The sequence below is a fragment of the Pseudophryne corroboree genome, chromosome 5 (assembly GCF_028390025.1).
Source record: "Pseudophryne corroboree isolate aPseCor3 chromosome 5, aPseCor3.hap2, whole genome shotgun sequence".
NCBI lineage: Eukaryota > Metazoa > Chordata > Amphibia > Anura > Myobatrachidae > Pseudophryne > Pseudophryne corroboree.
The window spans coordinates 88,861,896-88,886,571 of NC_086448.1; the positions used below are offsets into that span (position 1 = coordinate 88,861,896).

The 24,676-nt window shown below is 46.6% G+C and overlaps 1 protein-coding gene across 2 annotated transcripts in view; it reads right to left on the reverse strand.

The window, feature by feature from the left end:
• Positions 1 to 7,242: 7,242 nt before the first annotated feature.
• Positions 7,243 to 24,676, reverse strand: part of ITGA8 (integrin subunit alpha 8) — a 262,641-nt gene continuing 245,207 nt past the window's right edge. For both annotated transcript variants that reach the window (XM_063921465.1, XM_063921464.1), the window contains 2 exons: positions 14,108 to 14,230; positions 7,243 to 10,075 (listed from right to left, as the gene is read on the reverse strand). In XM_063921465.1, coding sequence (XP_063777535.1) covers positions 9,989 to 10,075; positions 14,108 to 14,230 — 210 coding nt within the window. In that variant the 3' untranslated portion in view covers positions 7,243 to 9,988. The remainder of the gene's footprint in view (positions 10,076 to 14,107; positions 14,231 to 24,676) is intronic.

Here is a 24,676-nt window from a genome sequence, read left to right on the forward strand (position 1 = left end):
GCTTGTCCACCGTCCTTGGAAAGTTACTCCTTGAGTGACTGCTCCCCAGCCCCGAAGGCTCGCATCTGTGGTTAGAAGGACCCATTCCTGAATCCCGAACCTGCGGCCCTCCAGAAGGTGAGGTAATTGTAACCACCAGAGGAGCAAAATCCTGGCCTTCGGCGACAGACGAATTCTCTGGTGCATGTGGAGATGAGATCCCGACCACTTGTCCAGAAGATCCAGTTGGAAGGTCCGAGCGTGGACCATAGTTTGTATCACCAACGCCTTTTCCTGTGGAAGAAACACCTTCTGCACTTGTGTGTCCAGGATCATTCCCAGAAAGGACAACCTCTGGGTTGGTTCCAAATGTGACTTTGGAAGGTTCAGAATCCAACCATGACTCTTGAGGAGGCGTGTTGGGAGAACAATGGACTGCAGCAGCTTCTCCTTGGACTATGCCTTTAACAGCAGATCGTCCAGATATGGAATGATGTTCACCCCTTGTTTGCGGAGGAGAACCATCATCTCTGCCATCACCTTGGTAAACACCCTTGGTGCTGTGGAGAGGCCGAATGGCAGGGCCTGGAAATGATAGTCCAGCAATGCGAAACGGAGATAAGCCTGATGCGGCAGCCAGATCGGAATAGGAGGTACGCATCCTTGATATCCAGGGATACCAGGAATTCGCCCTCTTCCAGACCTGATATCACCGCACTGAGAGACTCCATCTTGTACTTGAACTCCTTTAGAAAGGGGTTCAATGATTTTAGGTTCAGAATGGGCCTGACCGAACCATCTGGTTTCGGTACCACGAAATGGTTCGAATAGAAACCTGTGGCCTGCGCAGGAGGAGGATAATGTCCTGTGCCTTCACCAGCTTTTGGACAGCTTCTTGTAGAACGATGCTGTCTGCCCACAGAGCTGGTAAGCCTGATTTGAAAAAACGATGAGAAGGGAGACTTTGAAATTCCAGCCTGTATCCCTGGGATACAATATCTATCACCCAGGGATCAAGGCCGGACTTTACCCCACCTCCAGGCCGCGCGGTCCACCGTCATGCGGAGGACTTTGGCGTACCTGAAGCAGGCTTTTGTTCCTGAGAACCTGCAGCAGCAGGTTTCTTGGACTTAACTCGACCTCCCCTAAAGAAGGTATTGGATTGTCTGGCCTTTCTAGGCTTGTTAGGCCGAAAGGACTGGGTTGCAGATGAAGAGAAGGATTTCTTCGGAGCAGGTGCTGCTGAGGGAAGAAACAGAGGCTTACCCGCTGTAGCCGTGGATATCCATGCGTCTAGAGCTTTTCCAAACAGAGCCTGACCTGTATAGGGTAGGGACTCCACACTTTTTCTGGATTCCACGTCAGCCGACCACTGGCACAGCCACAGTCCCCGACGAACTGAAACAGACATGGAAGATATTCCCGCAGCCATGGAACCCAGGTTTTTCATGGATTCTACCATAAAACCTGCTGAATCATGTATGTTGCGTAAAAATAATGCAACATCATCCTTTTCCATCGTATCCAAATCCTCAAGTAAGGTAGCCGACCACTTTACTATAGCCTTTGCAATCCATGCACTAGCAATAGTGGGACGTAATATGGACCCTGAAGCAGTGTACATTGATTTAAGTGTTATCAATTTTTCGATCAGCCGGCTCCTTTAAGGCGGTAGAGCCTGGAACAGGCAAAACCACCATCTTCGAGAGTCTGGACCCAGATGTGTCAACAATCGGCGGGGTTTCCCATTTATTTCTATCCTCCTCAGGGAAAGGAAACGCCACCAGCACCCTTTTAGGGATCTGGAATTTTTTCTCAGGGTTTTCCCATGCTTTCTCAAATATAGCATTTAATTCCCTTGACGCAGGGAAGGTTAGCGAGGCTTTTTTTTTCCCCAGTGAAAAAGGCCTCCTCAACCTGCTCAGGTGTGGTATCATTAATATTCAACACATCCCTGATAGCCTCTATCATCAATTGCACCCCCTTTGCAAAAGCTGCGGACCCCCGCAACCCATCCCCATCACCGGCTGTGGTGTCAGAATCGGTATCCGTGTCGTCTTGTGTGACATGCACAAGCGTACGCTTATGGGGCTACATAGCGGAGTGTCCTGAGGTACCAGAAACCGGCCATACTGCCATAGAACTCTGTAATACCTGGGTTGCAGATTCATTACTTGCAACCCTGTCAGAAATCTGAGAAATCCAAGATTTGATAGAGGAAAACCACCCAGGCTTCCTTGCTGGTATCTGTGCTAAACCAGTGCTATCCTGATTACATGGAATGGGATCATCCTGGGAGGACAAATCCTCTGCAGCATATGACACAGTGTCCCTGGACATAGCTAAAGGAGACCACCAAACACTCTACATACAAACATGTAAGGGCAGACAGAGTTTCCCCCCCAAGAATGGCAAGAGAGACACAAGAGATTGAAGCCAACCCACACACAGCGCTTTTACCAAAGGGAGACCCCTTGTCAGCGCTGACTGTGCACCTTAATAGGACACACCCTGTGCCGCCATCTTCACACCGACCCCCCGCTTGCTAGGGTGGTCGCTGTCTCACTCTTGCTTGCTGGGGCAAGCGGTCCCCTGTGGCGGAGAACTATCAGGTCCCTCTGGAGCTCAGTGTCCAGTCAGCGGAGACAGTGGCTCAGACCCCGCAGGGCGGACACTGCTCCCCCCCTCAGTCCCTCGCTGCAGGGAGGCTGTTGCCAGCAGCCTCCCTGTAAAATAATAAACTCTAAAAAAACATTTACCAGGAAAACTCAGGAGAGCTTCCCTAGCTGTGACCGGCTCCTCCGGGCACATTTTCTAAACTGAGTCTGGTAGGAGGGGCATAGAGGGAGGAGCCAGCCCACACTCTCAAACTCTTAAAGTGCCAATGGCTCCTGGTGGACCCGTCTATACCCCATGGTACTAATGTGGACCCCAGCATCCTCTAGGACGTAAGAGAAAATGTGTGTGTGCGAAAGTGTGTACGTGTGTGGTGTGTGTGTGTGTGTGAGAGAGAGGGAGAAAGGGAGAGAGTGTATATGTAAGTGAAGTGCGAGAGTGTTTATGTGTGAGAGTGTATGTGTGTGTGTGTGTTTGTATGTATGTATGTGGTGTTTGAGAGAGTATTTATGTGTGAGAGAGTGTATGTATGTGTGTGAGAGAGGGGGAGGGAATGTGTGTGAGTGTGTGTAAGAGAGGGGGGAGAGAAAGTGTGTGTGTGTGCATGTGAGAGTGTATGTGTGTGTGTATGTATGTGTTTGTGTGTGGTGTGTTAGAGAGAGTGTGTATGTGAGAGAATGTGTATGTGTGTCTGAGAGAGAGAGAGAGAGAGAGAGAGAGAGAGAGAGAGAGAACGTGTCTGTGGGTGGGATGTACTAAAGGGAAACTGCAGTAAAACCCCCCGTTTTCAGGGTTTTTACTGCATTTTCATATGTACTAAGACCCGGCCACTGTGTTTTCACCGCCAAGGGTTGGGCTTCTTACCGCCAGCTGCCGCACCGCTCACGCCTCCCCCGGCATACCTGTGTGCAGGCAGCCCTGGTCCTGGAACCCAAACTCCTCCTCCCCCAGCAACACAGCCAGAGGTCCTTCTGGCTGCAGGGAGGAGAAGGAGGAGCCCGGGACTGACTGCTCCAGTGCCTGCTTGCCGGTCTGGGAGGTGAGACCCCTGGGAGGTGACGGAGACCTTCTGTCACCGCATTGCGATGTTATTCGCATATGTTCTAACATCGCTGCGGTGGGCGATGTATTTTAATAAATTCCGCCCATGGGGAGAGAATGAGAGCTGTGGCGCCGTGTCCATCCCTCACGTGGAAGTTGCGGTAGTCACTAAGCTTTTCAGCAGACTGAAGCCCAGGAAGGCATCAGGGCCTGACGGCGTATCTCCATCCGCCCTAAAAACTTGTGCTGCACAGCTGGCTCCAGTCTTCACGGCTATCTTCAACAAGTCGCTCGATACTGAAGTTGTCCCAGCCTGCTTCAAGGGCTCGACCATCATCCCAGTGCCAAAGAAACCTGCTGCTCCTGTGAACCTGAACAACTACAGGCCGGTAGTACGAACATTGGTGGTGATGAAGACGTTGGAACGACTGGTACTGACCCATCTAAAGTCCACAGTAGGTCCCCTTCTTGACCCTCTCCAGCTTGCCTACAGGGCAAATAGATCGGCAGAGGATGTGGTGAATTTGGGTCTGCATCACATCTTGCAGCACGAGGACTCGCTGGGGGGTTACGCGAGGGTACTTTTTGTGGACTTCAGCTCTGCATTTAACACTATCATTCCTGACTTGGTGTCTTGGATAGGCTATGCTCCTGGGTGTTGAACTTCCTAACGGAGCGGGAGTAGAGAGTCCGGATGGGGAAATTCTCCTCGGGAGTAGGGTGTGTCCTTTCCCCCTTCCTCTTCTCTCTTTGCACCAATTACTGCATCTCCAGGGACGGGTCGGTGAAACTCCTTAAATTTGCGGACGACACCACGCTAATTGGCCTGATCACGGATGGAGAGGAGACTGCTTACAGGGATGAGGTAGATCAGCTGGTCACATGGTGCAGCGCAAACAATCTACAGTTAAATGCATCAAAGACGGTTGAGATGATCATAGACTTCAGGAAGACTCCCCCTACACTCCCCCCACTAACAGTTGCGGGCAATGCAGTAGTGGTAGTTGAACCCTTTAGATTTTTAGGCTCCACGATTGCTAGGGATCTAAAGTGGAAGGCCAACATCGACGGCATTGTGGGGAAAGCCCAGCAGAGGCTGTACTTCTTACGCCAACTTAGGAAGTTCAAACTGCAGCAAGAACTCCTGGTGCTCTTCTACTCAGCTATTATCCAATCCGTTATCTGCACCTCGATAATAGTGTGGTTCGGCTCAGCCTCAACTCATGACAGGAACAGACTACAGTGAATAGTGGGGGCAGCGGAAAAAATCTTCGGGACAAATCTTCCGGCGATTGATGATTTATATCGGGCAAGGGTTACTAAGCAGGCAGAAAGGATCATCGGTGATCGCTCCCACCCTGCTCACGACATGTTCAGAAGGCTGCCGTCAGGGAGGCGGTACGGCTCGCAACTGGTGAGAACCGCCAGACACAGGAACAGTTTTTTTCCCACAAGCAACTACCGTAATAAATTTGATGGGCGCTTTGTCCATTCCATTTGCAATTCAACCTGGCACATGTATCTATGAACCTATCATGCTGCTCTTCCCCATGTGTGTTTTGTCTCTTGTTATGTATGTATACTGTCTGAGAGCGGTGGCTATCGGAAACAAATTCCTTGTGTATTGTGCACTGATATACTTGGCAATAAAGTGATTCTGAAGTAATATATACATTTTTTGAGAATATCTGGCTCTTAAGGCCCATATAGACGGGCGGATGTGGGAGAGATATGTGCTGAGCGAACCGTTCAGCACGCATCTCTCCCCCCGCTCAGCACAGCGCGATGTGTGCTGAGCGTGCGGGGGGAGACGCTCATTTCACCCAGCGGGTGAAGTGAGCGACCTGCTAGATTGGCCAATCTAGCAATAGCGATGCGCGGGGCTGCGCATCGCTATCGCTGTAGGGGGTACACACGGAGCGATAATGCTTAAATTCTAAGCAATCTAGTCAGATTGCTTAGAATATCGCTCCGTGAGTACTCCCCTTTACTGTACTCATCCAGGGGAGTAGCCAAAACATTGAGGACCCCATAGCAACTTTTTGAAGGGGCCACCACCCCAATGCTTCAAGAGAGAAACCGCTCTTCACATCGATCTCTATATACGAGGCACTACCAAGGTCACGTCATCTCAGAGGTGCATTATGTGACAGTGCCAACACATGAGCATAATCTCCTTAAATGCGTAGATTTACAGCCTGATACATAGTGTGTGTGCAACTAGCGGAAAACGACGACAGTCACCAGTAATAGTGACCAGCTTGTGATTGGCTATTTGTGAATGCACTGCTGATAGGTGCATTCTCTCTCTCTCGGGTAAGTATTATATCTTTGTAGGTGTGCCTCAGCAATTCCTATGTATTAGAGAGTTTGTGGGGGTGATTCCGAGTTGTTCGCTCGCTAGCTGCTTTTAGCAGCATTGCACACGCTAAGCCGCCGCCCTCTGGGAGTGTATCTTAGCTTAGCAGAATTGCGAACGAAAGATTCGATAATTTTCTCGTAACGATTACCCCGTAGTTTCTGAGTAGCTCCAGACTTACTCTGCCATTGCGACCAGCTCAGTCCTTTTCGTTCCTGGTTTGACATCACAAACACACCCAGCGTTTGCCCAGCCACTCCCGCGTTTTTCCCTGAAACACCTGCGTTTTTCCGCACACTCCCAGAAAACGGCCAGTTTCCGCCCAGAAACACCCACTTCCTGTCAATCACACTCCGATCAGCAGAACGATGAAAAAAAACTTTGTTACGCTGTGAGTAAAATACCAAACTTTTGTGCTAATTTACTTGGCGCAGGCGCACTGCGTACATTGCACATGCGCAGTTTGCGACTAATCGCTCCGTAGCGAAAAAAAATAACGAGCGAACAACTCGGAATGACCCCCTATATGTATTATTGCTACCAAATGGTGAATTCATTTTTGAAAGCAATACAAATGGATAAAATATGGGCATAAGTATACTGTATGTGACGTATTAGTGGCATAAACCAATGCATATACAATTGACGCTGCCGGCAAAAAATTCTGCCTCATTTGATATCATCTTTGCATCAGGCCCATACTGTACGAGGCTACAGTGTTTTATAAGCACTGTTAAGCACAGAAAGGTTTTGGGTACAGTCTGGGTACACTGGTGACAGGCAATGACACAGAAATAGGTTCTGATGACTTAGATTCAAACAAAAACAAAGTTCAATCACACAATCACAATCGTAGTACAGGAATATATGTGACCAAAGGTACCTTTTACTGGCATTTACACAGTATATGGCTAATGTTCCTACATTGCCACCAAGAAACCTGTTGTGGTAGTAAAATAGGAAGGAGCGGAGATTGAGGATACAATATTCAAAATCAAGTGGGTGGAGCTATCACATCATTAAGCACCACCCACCACAGTACACGATGGGTGTGGTGATGGAAACCACGTCTCCGCCCACCTATCACAGCACACCTGTCACAGCAGCTTCACCTGGAAAACACACAAAACGCCTATTGGCACAGCCATTAGCTTGCACAGTTTCTCGTCCCTCTATTGATGTGGTTTTCTGACATGCTCTGACATGCTGTAATAAGAATACACACCATAAAAATACATGACACACTATTGTTGTATTTGTGGTTTTATTGTAACGGAAATGGGTTGTTGTTAGCACATTGCATAGGCTTTTACTATGGCTGTCAAGCATCTCCCAGGATTCCTGTAATCATAATGTGATATGGTTGGCTTAAAAATAATAATACTGGAACAGAAAAGCGATTGGATGAAATAAACGCCATGTACACACTGTTCCCTCTAAGATAAGCAATCTGGAGATGATAGTGTTACAGGTACCTTGCTATATCCTGCAGAATGTGAATGAAGCCTCTCAGGCTGGATGCCCCATTACACTGAACTTTTAACTACTTCCTTTCCGGATTTCTCAGCTTAGAGGAAACATTGCATGCACTATCACAAGCCGGTTGAAATGAGCATGAAAAAAACCTCCACGTTTATACCTGTGTCTCTAACAAAACGTTCCAATAACAAACAAAAAAATTGAAAAATAAGATTCTGGACACTTTTTGTAACGAAGAGGGGGAAATTTACTAAGCAGTGATAAGGGCGGAGAAGTGAGCCAGTGGAGAAGTGGCCCCATCAACCAATCAGCAGCTCTGTATAATTTTATAGTATGGAAATTATAGATGTTACTTCAGTGTGATTGGTTGCCATGGACACTTCTGCACTGGCTCACTTCTCTGCTCTTATCACTGCTTAGTAAATGTCCCCCTAAAGGAAATGACAGGACATGGATGGTTTCTCGTTTTCTGGCCAAGACGTATGTCTTGAAGACGTCCTGGAGTGTGAGACTTTATAAAACACATACAAAGCTACAATGGTTATAATCACGTTCTCTAATGTGTCATTCGTAAAAACTGCATCTCTATACTCATGTATCCACAACATACACACACATATATATATATATATATATATATATATATATATATATATATATATATATAAAAAAGATAGACATAAGATGTCAGTGTAAACAAGGCTTTGGTTTGCTATTTATTGCACAGAACAGTTTGATTGTGCCCTATAGTATAAAGCAGTTTTGCTCAGCCGTTTCTGATCCCAAGTTTTAGTGTGCCCTTATTTCGGGACCCTAAGGGGTACATTTACTAAGATGGGAGTTCTAGTTAATATGGGGTGTTGCCCATAGCAACCAATCAGATTCCAGGTATTATATTCTAGAAGGTGCTAGATAAATATAAAGTAGAATTTGATTGGTTGCTATGGGCAACATCCCATCTTAAATAGAACTCCCATCTTAGTACATTTACCCCTAAGTTTCAGCATTCAGTTGTTCTGTGACTCCAAAATAGGCAGCTCCAAAATGTATTGCTTATGTGATAACAGTGGACCCCCAAATCCCATACTGGGGCCTCATTTAGGGTTCTGATCACAGGTGTGCGTCACGGGTGGTCTCAAACAGAGTAATGCAACCTACACTGCTCCAGATATTGTGGATCTACAAATACTAGCATACAGTACTTTAATAGCCTTTGGTTGACAGGACATGCTGGCACTTCTAGTGCTACAACAGCTGGAACGCTGTTTATATGACAACTGGAGTGCAGATAGAGGTACTTAAAAAGGCCTGTATAAGTTATTAACAAAAACATATACTGTAGTGTTGCATTGGACTCTGCAATTGAAAAGCAAAATGCAAAGATCTCTAATACTTTAGCTTTAGTACAGATGGGCCCGCGGTTATCTTGACTAGTTTTCTGCGCCTAGGCATAACATGACATATTAGCATAAACCCTTCATCTATTGTTCTCAGCTGCAATACAGAGAACAATACAGCAGGGGATTAAGTAATTACAGCAGGGGATTAAGTCCGATTGGCCAGTTTCAGTTAATCCTATTAAAGGTCAAGATAAATGTGGACCCATCTGTATACTAATCAGAAATCTCCCATGATTCCATTGGCTCACACAGAATGTGTATGCTGTATTGCTAAGATCTCTGTCTATATTCCATTCAGGAACAGTCCTAGGCAATTTTTGGTTACAGACATTAAAGGCCTCTGCTTGCATGGGGCCTCATTGTTGGTCACCACAGCAAAGATTACCGTCTCCCTTATGCATCAGTGATTTCACTAGTTCTTAGAGAATTGATAGGCGGCATTCTCAGGAATCATTGCTTTAATCCTCAATATGGCTGCCTCCGCTGTGACTTGGTGACAAATACACTTCATCATTGGTTCATCCGAACACATATTACGTAACATGACCCTTTCCACATGTATACTGCTGTATAAAATGTTAAACAGATTTGTGTTTCGTTTTTGAAGGCTACACTGGAAGAAATAGGAATTTGTGCTTCTTTAAAAAAGAAAAAAAAATTAATATCCACGTTTTATAAAAAAAAAAAAAGTCACTTTCACGGGCAAAGCCAAAAATGTGCTACTTCCCAGTGATCCATTCGTGCTCTGTTCCATCCAGGGATTGTACCCAAATCCTTCATTGAACAGTAGTGGTTTCAGATCTGGTCATAGACACATACAAGCGCAGTTGTACAGTAATATAGGCACAGCCTAAGTTCTTCTTAAATCTCAGTAATCACCATTAGTCTCTGCGGTGCGCAACTTGCTTGTTCTAACATATCTGCCTAGAACCCGAAAGGATTCAAGTTAAAATTCTTTCTGTGATGTTGAAGAACAAGACAAGATCGACAAAACGTTCCCGGAGTGGTTGACGCAGCGCAGCTGAGACGCAACGCACCGACATGGCGGTGCACGTATATTCAATCTTTGTAGAGGAATAACTGTCCATATTGCAGTCTTGAAGTTTTTGTTGTTTCAGGCCTCAGAAGTCTTGTTTGTTAATTTTTCTGTGTCATCGGCTAAATCTTCCTGTGGCGGTCTCTCCCGGTCAAAGAAGCCACACTATAAAAACATAAAACAAAGAAACAAGGATAAATACTTTATATACAGTACCCTGTTATTTTAGAGGTTATGTAAATGAGCAGATCTATTACAAGGGAAAGAAAAGTAGAGTTTCCAGAGGTCAAAGTTCCCTTAAAGAATAACTACTTTTTTTGTAGTTTTTCCATTAGGGCCTAAATATGCAAAATAGACTAAAGTGATCGATTTTACAAATATAACCATTATTCCATCTTCAACTATTGTCTATATAAACTTGTTGTAGATAGATGGTTGACATTTGTGAGTCCTCTGTCTACGTGTCACTCCCCCGTCCATGTTGTACTCCTGACATCGACAGATTTTAAAAAATATAAACCTATATAAACTACAATGTTCAATCCCGATGATGCAGGATTTGTGATGCGGTGGTGGAGACCAGCCATACACAGAGGAAAATTAATTTCTCCAGAAGAATCGCAAAGCAATCGCAAATTGCCCATTTACAATCTATCCAGCTTGTTTAATACATAATTGATAAACAAATCCAGAAAAGAGAAGTTGGCATTATTTGTCTGTACATGCAACTTTTTCCATTTATGTTCCTGGCTTCAGGATCAAATGTTTATTTTTGTTGCCCTTAGGCACGACATAGATGACCTCTGCCCTGTGCACTGGATGCACTTGTATCTGCAGAGAAGCTTTGTGCCATATCCAAGGGCAATACAAAGTAACTTCCTAGTTGACATTAGGGAGGCCAATCCCGGGCCGTTTTTTCAATCCCGGGATTCGGGATTGAAAAAGGTCAATCCCGGGATTCCCGGGATTGCAGTAGGGACCAGTGAAGGTTGTAGGGAGCAGCGCTGGAGGGAGGGTGTAGGTAGCGGTGCGGGAGGTAGGGAGGGGGTAGGTAGCGGTGCGGGAGGGTGGGTGTAGGTAGTGGTGCGGGAGGGAGGGTGTAGGTAGCGGCGCGGCCGCAGCAGTCACTCCTGATTGGCTGCCGCTACTGCGGCAGCTTCCCTGATTGGCTGCTGGTCCGCCAGCTCTGATTGGCTGGCGGCCGGCGCTACATTTGAAGTGCTGCCGCGTTCAGCTTGTCCATGGCTGCCGCGGCCGCCCGCCTATTAGTAAGTGTTATTACTTACACCCGCCCTCCCGCGCCGCTACCAACCCTCCCGCACATGCGCACTGTAATCCCTTGAATCCCGGCATTTTTGGGCCCAAATCCCGAGATCCCGCCGATCCCGGGATTGACCTCCCTAGTTGACATAGATGGTTTGATTAAAATGCAAAAATAAAAACAAAATAAACATACTCAGTACGGCGATACAAATATTGGGTACAAGACAGTACATGAAAGTCATCTTAAAACCTCCTTAAAAAATCTTTCAGATTTTTACAGGGACAGACATAACCATTTAGCGACTACGCCAAACAAGAACAAGAGACACAATCTGAAAACGGCAGTACACAAGGAGACCCACATGGCCTAGATTACAAGAGATAAAAATGGACAACAAATACAATTTACAAATACTTTTATAAATACTTTAAAATCTGGGAGTACAGGATTTAGGTTTAGTTTAGTAGAAGGTTGGAATGCTTATTTGATTTAAGGTTTATTTTAGAAGGTCTGCGTTAATCCCACTCAATTTTATTACCCTGGCAGTAGACAGTTAAACTCATTCCTCAAATCGCTTGTGTCACTTTACTGAAATATAGTAATTTACAAGTCGTATAGATATGGACAAATCTATGTATGGAAAAGGTATTGCAATATTTCCAGACAAACGTGATAATCTGCCTTCAAATTATTCCTCAGAAGTTATGGAACATTTTACAGAGATGGATATAACTTTTCAAAAACTCAAAGAATAACGTTAGATAAAAACAATATAAAAACAACCGCATAAAACCAGAGTGAAAACATGGAAGAATCATAGGCAACAAAGGAAAATATCTTAATATATAGTATACAAACACAAAGTACCTGTCTACCTGTTTTTGCAATAACGAAACGGCTAAAGAGGGTCTGAACTTTCACCACTCCCACCATCCCGATGTTGATAGACTTAGCAGGTTTTCACCTTAGACTGATGTGCTCCTGTAATCTTGTAAATTCATTATGCGAAAGGAACTTTCCTAGAGAAATACGTATTTCCATAATCCCTGGATGCTTGTATACTATACAGTGTTATTATTTAAAGTAAAAATAACATATTTTATTACAATATGCTATGAGGCACGACTGCTATTTTATGGGCGTAGTGTAGGAATAACTGAAACCTAATTTTGGCTGACACACGTTGGAAGCTGGAAACTGACTGGAGATAGATTTAGTGTGACCTGGGGAATTAAAATATTGGGTAAAAAGGACAAAAGCCTGTCAGAAACATTTTTCCGCCATAAAACGCTTACCTCCTAATAGGGGCATCTGATAAACTTTCAAAAAGTCTTACAGGACATTGGAGTCAGATTTGGTATAGCTTGCCCTACATATTTCTCATTATGTCCAGCTCCAGCACCGCCGATGGGATGTGGTCATGTGACCGCCGGGATCCTGACCCGACGCCGGGATCCCGAGCGATCAAACGCCTGACAGTCGGCATGCCAACCACCTACACATTACTAATCTGCTCATATCGTTAGATGAAACTCCAGGGACCAGTCCAAAGTCATTATTCTGGGGCTACTGGGTCTTTCTCATAGTCCCACAAGATAACCAGGAGTGTCTGATGCTGTGGAGGGGGGACGTGTGTGTGGTGGTGAGCCACATTCAGAGACTGGCAGAGGAATCGGCATGTAAGTATTATTTAGTGGTTGTGCAGCATTAATGGCTGGTGCTCGCCTGCTCTCAATTTGGAGAGCAAGCATCCATTTGCCTTTCTGAAATCTATATGAGATTGATCGTAAATGCCACAGTACACATTAAAGTGTCCTATTCAATCTAACTGGTTTCAGAGTATTTAATTCAGAATTTGGTTCTCTTTTCTTAACAGAACAAGGTACAGTACCCATTTTCCACTAGCTCCTTAAAACATGGGTAAATGCGAGGGGGCGCGCATTTACCCATGTTTTTCCCTAGTGGAAAAGGGTCCCCCTGCAAATTCCCGGATCAAGTGATCCGGGAATCCTACCCAGGTAGCTTGCCGGGTTGAACACGTGTTCAACCCGGTAAGCTGTCTAGCGTGAACGGGAGCCGTGTCGATGCGACACGGCTCCTGTTCACAGTGTATGGGAGGGCGGCGCTGGGAGATCCCAGCGCCGCCCCTGCCGCATCACTAGCAGCATCACCAACCCGGCTATATGCCGGGTTGGTGAGCGCTGAGGGAAAGGGGGCTGTAGTACGGATCGCAGCCGTGTCAGGCGACACGGCTGCGACCCGTGATACACAGTGGAAAAGGGGTATAATTATTTTCATAATACCCCTAATAGTTTATTTCTTTCCCTCATGATCGAAGATTAACTGCCCCATGAGTACAAGCCAAAGAGTTGGAGGCACTGATGGACACATATACCATTTGGGTAGGAACATTTCATTAGGGCACCATTAACCAATCCCAACCCTTACTTAACCCTAGTCCCCAATCTATATTGCCAATCCTTCACCCCAATCCTTGTCCCCAGTTCTCGATGTAGAACTTCACACTCTTAACTCCAATCCCAAACTTTAGTCCTGATTCTACAAGGTAGATTTACTAAGGAGCGGTTTGTCAGAGCCAAAGATCATTGGTGGCTTTGACCAATAGTTTTTGAAACAGCAATAGGAATAATTGTTAAACAAGACTGGTTTAGCTTTTATTTCTATTGCCATTGTAAAGCTATCGGTCAAATCCACTAATGAACAAACTGCTCCTTGGTAAATCTACCCCATAGAATCCAATGAATAGATCCAGAAAAAAATGTTTTTCCAAATGTCCAAGTTCTAATGACGTCAGGTGTAAAGAAATGATTGCCAAATGGTGGTGGACAAATGATTTGATACCAACAAAACAGTTTACAGAACACACCACGTACTGCTTTCATTTAATGCTAGTCCTATGTTGATGCTCTTACCTTCCACATTACAAGTGTAAGTATGGCTAGGACCAATAACCCAAGCAGTATGGCTAGGATGATGACCCAGAGAGGAATGGAGAACGGAAAGTTTGGAGTAGCCCAGATCACTGATGTCTTTATCTAAAACAAACCACAAAAGAACAAAATATATAAGATGTTAAATATCAGCATCCACAAATCACATCTCCCAGAGAGTCTGTTTCCACTCTCCTACACTTAACCTAAACAGGAAAATTGGGGGAGTAGGTTTTTGTAAAAAAATCTCCTAGAACGCGATTCTTACAATACTACTCTGCTACAATCTGTCATCTATACAAGAGTTTGGAAGACACTCAGAAACCCCAAACACGCACACATACTTATGTATTTTGATAAATGGCTACAAACTTCCCTAATGCTTGCAGAACAAGAATCCTTAAGCTTATGTTCAGCTCTCTGGGAAATCATAAATCTTTCATATCTGATGGCTGAGAGGTTAAGCATACATTTTAGTGCACTTCAATGAAAAATAAATTTACATTACCACAATGACTGAAATTGTCAGAACAAACAATGGCTATAAAGTATAAGATGGAGTTTAGTTCCCTTGGCGCCGGCAGCAATATATAGGATATAGCTGGCTCATAGTTATTACACTACTGTATCTTTGTATAAACACACTTTGTGCTGACGTATACCAGTGTGTACAGGGGAGGTTCTAGATCATTTCCTATGGTCATACTCTGAAGACAGGATGTCACCGTGATGTGCAGATTGATCCGTGCAGGCAGGACAGGTAGATAATTCAGAGATCATGACTGGGCCGTGTCAAAGCATACGTGAGGTCGTGTTGACCAAACAGCAGTCTGGGCAGGGTTGTGTGTATGTGTACATGCCATGTTTTCGGGCGGCTCTTGCAAGTGCATACGGATGATGAAGGAGACTATGACACCAATGGGCTGATTCTTAGTTGCAAGGATCTCTCTTCACGGATGCAGACAGCGAGTTTATGCATTCATCATATGCGCAGTAGTGACTATACACGTTTTTACGTATATGCCCGTACTATTCTGCATTGGATGTATCTTGTCCGAATCCGTCTTTCCATGAAATGTGGCGTTTCCGTGAAGGAGCTGAGAGGTGGCAGAGTGATCGCACAGAACCACCATGACTTGGGAGTGTCATGGATGTAAATCAAAAGCCCTGTCTATGTATGGACAAGGGAAGTCTTGCACATAGCATGACATATTACTTATAATTTATAACAGTTGTGACAGCCAATGTAAAAACAATAGGTGACACTGGTTTCCACTTGCACAAGCATGATCTCCCAGAATTAGTTGAACAGATGCTCGGATTAGCGGACGGCAGCAAATCAGGCTTCCGTGGCCACCCGCTACCACAGCCACTTTGTGTGAGACTCTGAATCAGCCACCAAGAGGACAGGTAGGGGCGGTACAATTCTGCATATGGGGGAATGTACGCATTTAGGGCCTAATTCAGACTGGATCGCTGCAGCGGCAGCGATCGCAGTCTGAAGCCCTTTGGGGAGTGCGCACCCCGGGATGCCCAGTGAGATGCTAAAAGTTTCTCAGGGCTGCTATCGCCTCTGCCTGATTGACAGGCTGAGGCGGACGCGGGGCAGGGGGGGGGGGGGGACGTGCCAATGACGTTAGGACGCCGTTGGTAGGGTGTGGTCCGGACCATTGCGGGGTGGGCCGCGGCGGCTGCATGATGTCACACGCAGTCGCTCCAAACCGGGACACAGCGCATGTCTGAGTAACAAATCATAGATGTGCTAAATTTAGCACATCTACGATCAGAGCTGAATCACCCCCTTAGTTGCAAGCATGCAATGAAGAATGCATTTGAAAAAATGGGTGCAGGGTGTGCGGTGTGGGGGCCCGTGTGATTAGTACTTTATCTCACTCTCCACTTTACCTCTCTACAAGATTTGATAACTCTCCTTCCACGTCTCAGGATGGGTCACCACGAAGGTGGCATTTGTACCATCTTCAATAGCAAATGGAACTGAACAGAAGGACAGGTTCAGTCTTGAGGTCTATGATGACCATGATATTTAGCATTATTCATCTGTTATTGCACTTGCTACATTCCAGGTCCTTCCCCAGCAGTAGAGGGAACGTGCTCTGCAGATGGTGAGGCCATGCTCGCAGTATATGGTAATGTAGAAGTGGCCAGGAGGCAGGTGGACAGATTAGGCTCAGGTTCTACAAGGGCTCTAAGAAAACATCTAAAGTGTCATAAAAAGGGAATGTTAAAAGAAACATAGGAAGAACCTTCCCTGGACACCGTACAGCCTCGGTCCTTCCTCACTGGAAGGAAGTCTTGGCTTCCTCTGGCAGTCACTCATAGGATCTCAGCTATGAATCTTCACATTCAACAGAACGGCAACGCATCTGCTTTCTTATGGTACTCCTGTGGCTCTACTGAAGCACAAAGGTGGCTCCAGAAATATTCCTGATTTAGAGTTGGGCATAGTCCAATTTTTTCTTTTCAATATACACATTTCCATACTTTCCATACTGCATATGCACAGCAAAAGCGTGTCCATTTGTGTGTATTGGCCACTGCAGCTGACAGTACTTCATGCGTATCATGGCGGCTCCATTATATTACGTTGTGACCATTTATTTGCATTATTTGTTTTAAGGTTCCATTTGGACTACTGCAGGAAAGAAGATTCCCACTTTATTTTAATGGGGGTAAACAGGTTTGGTTGTGTTTGTCTTTAGTTACATATAGGGAGAGATATATCAAAGCTTGGAGAGTGATAAAATGGAGAGAGAAAATAAGATTTTACTCACCGGTAAATCTATTTCTCGTAGTCCGTAGTGGATGCTGGGACTCCGTAAGGACCATGGGGAATAGCGGCTCCGCAGGAGACTGGGCACAACTAAAGAAAGCTTTAGGACTACCTGGTGTGCACTGGCTCCTCCCACTATGACCCTCCTCCAGACCTCAGTTAGGATACTGTGCCCGGAAGAGCTGACACAATAAGGAAGGATTTTGAATCCCGGGTAAGACTCATACCAGCCACACCAATCACACCGTATAACTCGTGATACTATACCCAGTTAACAGTATGAAATATAACTGAGCCTCTCAACAGATGGCTCAACAATAACCCTTTAGTTAGGCAATAACTATAAACAAGTATTGCAGACAATCCGCACTTGGGATGGGCGCCCAGCATCCACTACGGACTACGAGAAATAGATTTACCGGTGAGTAAAATCTTATTTTCTCTGACGTCCTAAGTGGATGCTGGGACTCCGTAAGGACCATGGGGATTATACCAAAGCTCCCAAACGGGCGGGAGAGTGCGGATGACTCTGCAGCACCGAATGGGCAAACTCTAGGTCCTCCTCAGCCAGGGTGTCAAACTTGTAGAATTTAGCAAATGTGTTTGACCCCAACCAAGTACTGTAGCTGCTCGGCAAAGTTGTAGAGCCGAGACCCCTCGGGCAGCCGCCCAAGAAGAGCCCACTTTCCTCGTGGAATGGGCTTTCACTGATTTAGGATGCGGCAGTCCAGACGCAGAATGTGCAAGCTGAATCGTGCTATAGATCCAGCGAGCAATAGTCTGCTTAGAAGCAGGAGCACCCAGCTTGTTGGGTGCATGCAGGATAAATAGCGAGTCAGTTTTCCTGACTCCAGCCGTCCTGGAAACATATACTTTTCAGGGCCCTGACTACGTCCAGTAACTTGGAATCCTCCAAGTCCCAAGTAGCCGCAGGCACCACAATAGGTTGGTTCACATGAAAAACTGATACCACCTTCGGAAAGAATTGGGAATGAGTCCTCAATTCCGCCTTATCCATATAAAAAATCAGATAAGGGCTTTTGCATGACAAAGCCGCCAATTCTGATACACGCCTGGCCGACGCCAAGGCCAACAGCATGACCACTTTCCACGTGAGGTATTGTAGCTCCACGGATTTAAGTGGCTCAACCCAATGCGACTTCAGGAAATCCAACACCACGTTGAGATCCCACGGTGCCACTGGAGGCACAAACGGGGGCTGACTATGCAGCACTCCCTTAACAAAAGTCTGAACTTCAGGCAGTGAAGCCAGTTCTATTTTGGAAGAAAATCGATAGAGACGAAATCTGGACCTTAATGGAACCCAATTTTAGGCCCATAGTCACCCTGACTGTAGGAAGTGCAGAAATAGACCTAGCTGAAATTCCTCCTTTGGGGCCTTCCTGGCTTCACAGCACGCAACATATTTCCGCCATATGCGGTGATAATGGTTTGCGTTCACTTCTTTCCTAGCTTTAATTAGCGTAGGGATAACTTCCTCTGGAATGCCCTTTTCCTTTAGGATCCGGCGTTCAACCGCCAAGCCGTCAAACGCAGCCGCGGTACGTCTTGGAACAGACAGGCCCCCTGCTGCAGCAGGTCCTGTCTGAGCGGCAGAGGCCATGGGTCCTCTGAGATCATTTCTTGGAGTTCTGGGTACCAAGCTCTTCTTGGCCAATCCGGAACAATGAGTATAGGCCCTCATTCCGAGTTGATCGGTCGCAAGGCGAATTTAGCAGAGTTACACACGCTAAGCCGCCGCCTACTGGGAGTGTATCTTAGCATCTTAAAATTGCGACCGATGTATTCGCAATATTGCGATCACAAACTACTTAGCAGTTTTAGAGTAGCTCCACACTTACTCTGCCTGTGCGATCAGTTCAGTGCTTGTCGTTCCTGGTTTGACGTCACAAACACACCCAGCGTTCGCCCAACCACTCCCCCGTTTTTCCGGCCACTCCTGCGTTTTTCCCGGAAACGGTAGCGTTTTCAGCCACACGCCCATAAAACGCTGTGTTTCCGCCCAGTAACACCCATTTCCTGTCAATCACATTACGATCGCCGGAGCGATGAAAAAGCCGTGAGTAAAAATACTATCTTCATAGCAAAGATACTTGGCGCAGTCGCAGTGCGAATATTGCGCATGCGCACTAAGCGGAATTTCACTGCGATGCGATGAAAAATACCGAGCGAACGACTCGGAATGAGGGCCATAGTTCTTACTCCTCTCCTTCTTATTATTCTCATTACCCTTGGTAAGAGAGGAAGAGAAGGGAACACATACACCGACTGGTACACCCACGGTGTTACCAGAGCGTCCACAGCTATCGCCTGAGGGTCCCTTGACCTGGCGCAATATCTTTGTAGCTTTTTGTTGAGGCGGGATGCCATCATGTCCACCTGTGGCCTTTCCCAACGGTGTACAATCATTTGGAAGACTTCTGGATGAAGTCCCCACTCTCCCGGGTGGAGGTCGTGTCTGCTGAGAAAGTCTGCTTCCCAGTTGTCCACTCCGGGAATGAACACTGCTGACAGTGCTAACACATGATTTTCCGCCCATCGGAGAATCCTTGTGGCTTCTGCCATCGCCATCCTGCTTCTTGTGCCGCCCTGTCGGTTTACATGAGCGACCGCCGTGATGTTGTCTGACTAGATCAGCACCGGCCGGTGTTGAAGCAGGGGTCTAGCCTGACTTAGGACATTGTAAATGGCCCTTAGTTCCAGAATATTTATGTGTAGGGAAGTCTCCTGACTTTTCCATAGTCCTTGGAAGTTTCTTCCCTGTGTGACTGCCCCCCAGCCTCGAAGGCTGGCATCCGTGGTCACCAGGACCCAGTCCTGTATGCCGAATCTGCGGCCCCCTAGAAGATGAGCACTCTGCAGCCACCACAACAGCGACACCCTGGCCCTTGGAGACCGGGTTATCCGCCGATGCATCTGAAGATGCGACCCGGACCACTTGTCCAACAGATCCCACTGGAAGATCCTTGCATGGGACCTGGCGAATGGAATTTCTTCGTAAGAAGCTACCATCTTTCCCAGGGCTCGCGTGCATTGATGCACCGACACCTGTATTTGTATTAGGAGGTCTCTGTCTAGAGACGACAACTCCTAGGACTTCTCCTCCGGGAGAAACCCTTTTTATCCTGTTCTGTGTCCAGAACCATACCCAGGAACAGTAGACGCGTCGTAGGAACCAGCTGCGACTTTGGAATATTCAGAATCCAGCCGTGCTGTTGTAGCACTTCCCGAGATAGTGCTACTCCGACGAACAACTGCTCCCTGGACCTCGCCTTTATAAGGAGATCGTCCAAGCACGGGATAATTATTTCGGCCATTACCTTGGTAAATACCCTCGGTGCCGGGGACAGACCAACGGCAACGTCTGGAATTGGTAATGACCATCCTGTACCACAATTTGGAGGTACTCCTGGTGAAGAGGGTAAATAGGGACATGCAGGTAAGCATCCTTGATGTCCAGTGATACCATGAAATTCTCCAGGCTTGCAATAATCGCCCTGAGCGATTCCATTTTGAACTTGAACCTTCGTATATAAGTGTTCAAGGATTTCATTTTTAGAATGGGTCTCACCGAACCGTCTGGTTTCGGTACCACAACATTTTGGAATAGTAACCCCGGCCTTGTTGAAGGAGGGGTACCTTGATTTCACCTGCTGGAAGTACAGCTTGTGAATTGCCGCCAGTACTACCTCCCTTTCTCCGAGGGCAGCAGGCAAGGCTGATGTGAGGTAACGGCGAGGGGGAGTCGCCTCGAACTCCAGCCTGTATCCCTGTAATACTACTTGCAGAACCTAGGGATCCACCTGTGGGCAAGCCCACTGGTCCCTGAAGTTCCCGAGACGCGCCCCCAATGCACCTGTCTCCACCTGTGGAGCCCCAGCGTCATGCAGTGGACTCAGAGGAAGCGGGGGAAGATTTTTGATCCTGGGAACTGGCTGTCTGGTGCAGCTTTTTCCTTCTTCCCTTGTCTCTGTGCAGAAAGGAAGCGCCTTTGACCCGCTTGCTTTTCTGAAGCCGAAAGGACTGTACCTGAAAATACGGTGCTTTCTTAGGCTGTGAGGAAACCTGAGGTAAAAAAATTTCTTCCCAGCTGTTGCTGTGGATACGAGGTCCCAGAGACCATCCCCAAACAATTCCTCACCCTTATAAGGCAGAATCTCCATGTGCCTTTTAAAGGCAGCATCACCTGTCCACTGCCGGGTCTCTAATACCCTCCTGGCAGAATGGACATTGCATTAATTCTGGATGCCAGCCGGCAAATATCCCTCTGTGCATCCTTCATATATAAGACGACGTCTTTAATATGCTCTATGTTAGCAAAATATTATCCCTGTCTAGGGTATTAATATTATCTGACAGGGTATCAGACCACGCTGCAGCAGCAGCACTATTTATGCTGAAGCAAATGCAGGTCTCAGTATAGTACCTGAGTGTGTATATACAGACTTCAGGATAGTCTCCTGCTTTTTATCAGCAGGCTCCTTCAAAGTGGCCGTATCCCAAGACGGCAGTGCCACCTTTTTTGACAAACGTGTGAGCGCCTTATCCACCCTAGGGGATATCTCCCAACGTGACCTATCCTCTGGCGGGAAAGGGTACGCCAGCAGTAACTTTTTAGAAATTACCATTTTCTTATCGGGGGAACCCACGCTCTTTGCACACTTCATTCACTCATCTGATGGGGGAACAAAACACTGGCTGCTTTTTCTCCCCAAACATAAAACCCCTTTTATGTGGTACTTGGGTTCAAGTCAGAAATGTGTAACACATTTATCATTGCCGAGATCATGCAACGGATGTTCCTAATGGATTGTGTATATGTCTCAACCTCGTCGACACTGGAGTCAGACTCCGTGCCGACATCTGTGTCTGCCATCTGAGGTAACGGGCGTTTTTTGAGCCCCTGATGGCCTTTGAGACGCCTGGGCAAGCGCGGGCTGAGAAGCCGGCTGTCCCACAGCTGTTACGTCATCCAGCCTTTTATGTAAGGAGTTGACATTGTCGGTTAATACCTTCCACCTATCCATCCACTCTGGTGTCGGCCCCACAGGGGGCGACATCCCATTTATCGGCCTCTGCTCCGCCTCCACGTAACCTTCCTCATCCAACATGTCGACACAGCCGTACCGACACACCGCACACACACAGGGAATGCTCTGACTGAGGACAGGACCCCACAAAGTCCTTTGGGGAGACAGAGAGAGAGTATGCCAGCGCACACCAGAGCGCTATATAATGCAGGGATTAACACTATAACTGAGTGATTTTTCCCCCAATAGCTGCTTGTATACACATATTGCGCCTAAATTTAGTCCCCTCCCTCTCTTTTTAACCCTTTGAGCCTGAAAACTACAGGGGAGAGCCTGGGGAGCTGTCTTCCAGCTGCACTGTGAAGAAAAAATGGCGCCAGTGTGCTGAGGTTGATAGCCCCGCCCCTTTTTCGGCTGACTTTTCTCCCGCTTTTTTCATGGATTCTGGCAGGGGTAATTTATCACATATATAGCCCTGGGACTATATATTGTGATGATTTGCCAGCCAAGGTGTATTATATTGCCCTCAAGGCGCCCCCCCCCAGCGCCCTGCACCCATCAGTGACCGGAGTGTGAGGTGTGCATGAGGAGCAATGGCGCACAGCTGCAGTGCTGTGCGCTACCTTGTTGAAGACAGAAGTCTTCTGCCGCCGATTTTCCGGAACACTTCTTGCTTCTGGCTCTGTAAGGGGGCCGGCAGCGCGGCTCCGGGACCGAACATCGAGGTCGGGTCCTGTGGTCGATCCCTCTGGAGCTAATGGTGTCCAGTAGCCTAAGAAGCCCAAGCTACCACCAGTTAGGTAGGTTCGCTTCTTCTCCCCTTAGTCCCTCGCTGCAGTGAGTCTGTTGCCAACAGATCTCACTGTAAAATAAAAAACCTAAAATATACTTTCTTTCTAGGAGTTCAGGAGGGCCCCTAGTGTGCATCCAGCTCAGCCGGGCACAACATTCTAACTGAGGTCTGGAGGAGGGTCATAGTGGGAGGAGCCAGTGCACACCAGGTAGTCCTAAAGCTTTCTTTAGTTGTGCCCAGTCTCCTGCGGAGCCGCTATTCCCCATGGTCCTTACGGAGTCCCAGCATCCACTTAGGACGTCAGAGAAAAGTACCAGCCAATCAGCTCCTGTCGTTTTTCAAACACAGCATGTAAAGTGGCAGTTAGGAGCTGACTGGCTGGTACTTTAGCTCTCTCCAAGACTTACTACATCTTGCCCTGGATACCTTAATTACCACAGTAGCAGCTCCCCGTTAGGCAGTACATGGAGGTGTGTGGGGAGAACGGGGGAGCTTAGAGCTTTAAAGGTAAACTAATGAACAAGTCAGTAGTACAGTACTTCTGTAACATTCCTGCAGTCACCAATAAGCCTATTTCTTTATGCAACTGGATACTTCATTTGTTAGAAAAGACAACTCAACCTCTGTACAAAGAACATGTCACTGTGCCCCTAGAACAGAGGCAAAATACATTAGTAAATAGCCTAAAGCCATGGTGAGCTCAATATTATAAGTGAGATTTTGAAAATATTTGTTTTACGGTTTAAATTCTGCAGATGCCAAATGTCACATATCCCTGGTCCATTCTCGCTGAGTTTTCTATTTTTTCCGTTCAATTGTGAGTGTCTGCGCCAAAGGTCACATAGCTGCTTAACTACGTGAAATACTGTAAACAGATGTCACGGATATTAATTGCTATGAGCTCTGTCTTTGTGTTTTCCTAACAATTATTTCCAACAATTGCGTGCTAAACCATTATTGCTGTAATTACAAGGCTCCAGCCGCCCATGCAGCACGCTTCTTTCCAGTGTAATTTAAAACTGTATAATTGATGGCGCAAAAACAAATCGTGTTATACGGTAATACATACAGTGGTTCCGCAGTGTAACTAAAAGCTGGGGACACAGGCACTGCGCGTGACAACAAGACAGCCCACATTGTGGGTAGTAACAATCCAGTTTTGTCCCATAAAAGGGCCTAATTCAGACCTGATCACAGCAGCAAATTTGTTCTCTAATGGGCAAAACCATGTGCACTGCAAGGGGGGCAGATATAACACGTGCAGAGAGAGTTAGATTTGGGTGGGGTGTGTTCAAACTGAAATCTAAATTTCAGTGTACAAGTAAAGCAGCAAGTATTTACTCTGCACAGAAACAATATAACCCACCCAAATCTAACTCTCTCTCTGTACATGTTACATCTGCCCCTTCCCACTGCAGTGCACATGGGCCCTCATTCCGAGTTGTTCGCTCGCTAGCTGCTTTTAGCAGCATTGCACACGCTAAGCCGCCGCCCTCTGGGAGTGTATCTTAGCATAGCAGAATAGCGAACGAAAGATTAGCAGAATTGCGAATAGAAATTTCTTAGCAGTTTCTGAGTAGCTCCAAGTCTGGAGCTACTCAGAAACTGCTAAGAAATTTCTATTCTCAATTCTGCTACTCCTACACTGCGATCAGTTCAGTCAGTTTCGTTCCTGGTTTGACGTCACAAACACACCCAGCATTCGCCCAGACACTCCCCCGTTTCTTCAGACACTCCCGCGTTTTTCCCAGAAACGTCAACGTTTTTCCGCACACTCCCATAAAACGGCAAGTTTCCGCCCAGAAACACCCACTTCCTGTCAATCACACTACGATCACCAGAACGATGAAAAATCTTCGTTAGGCCGTGAGTAAAATAACAAACTTTTGTGCTAATTTACTTGGCGCAGGCACACA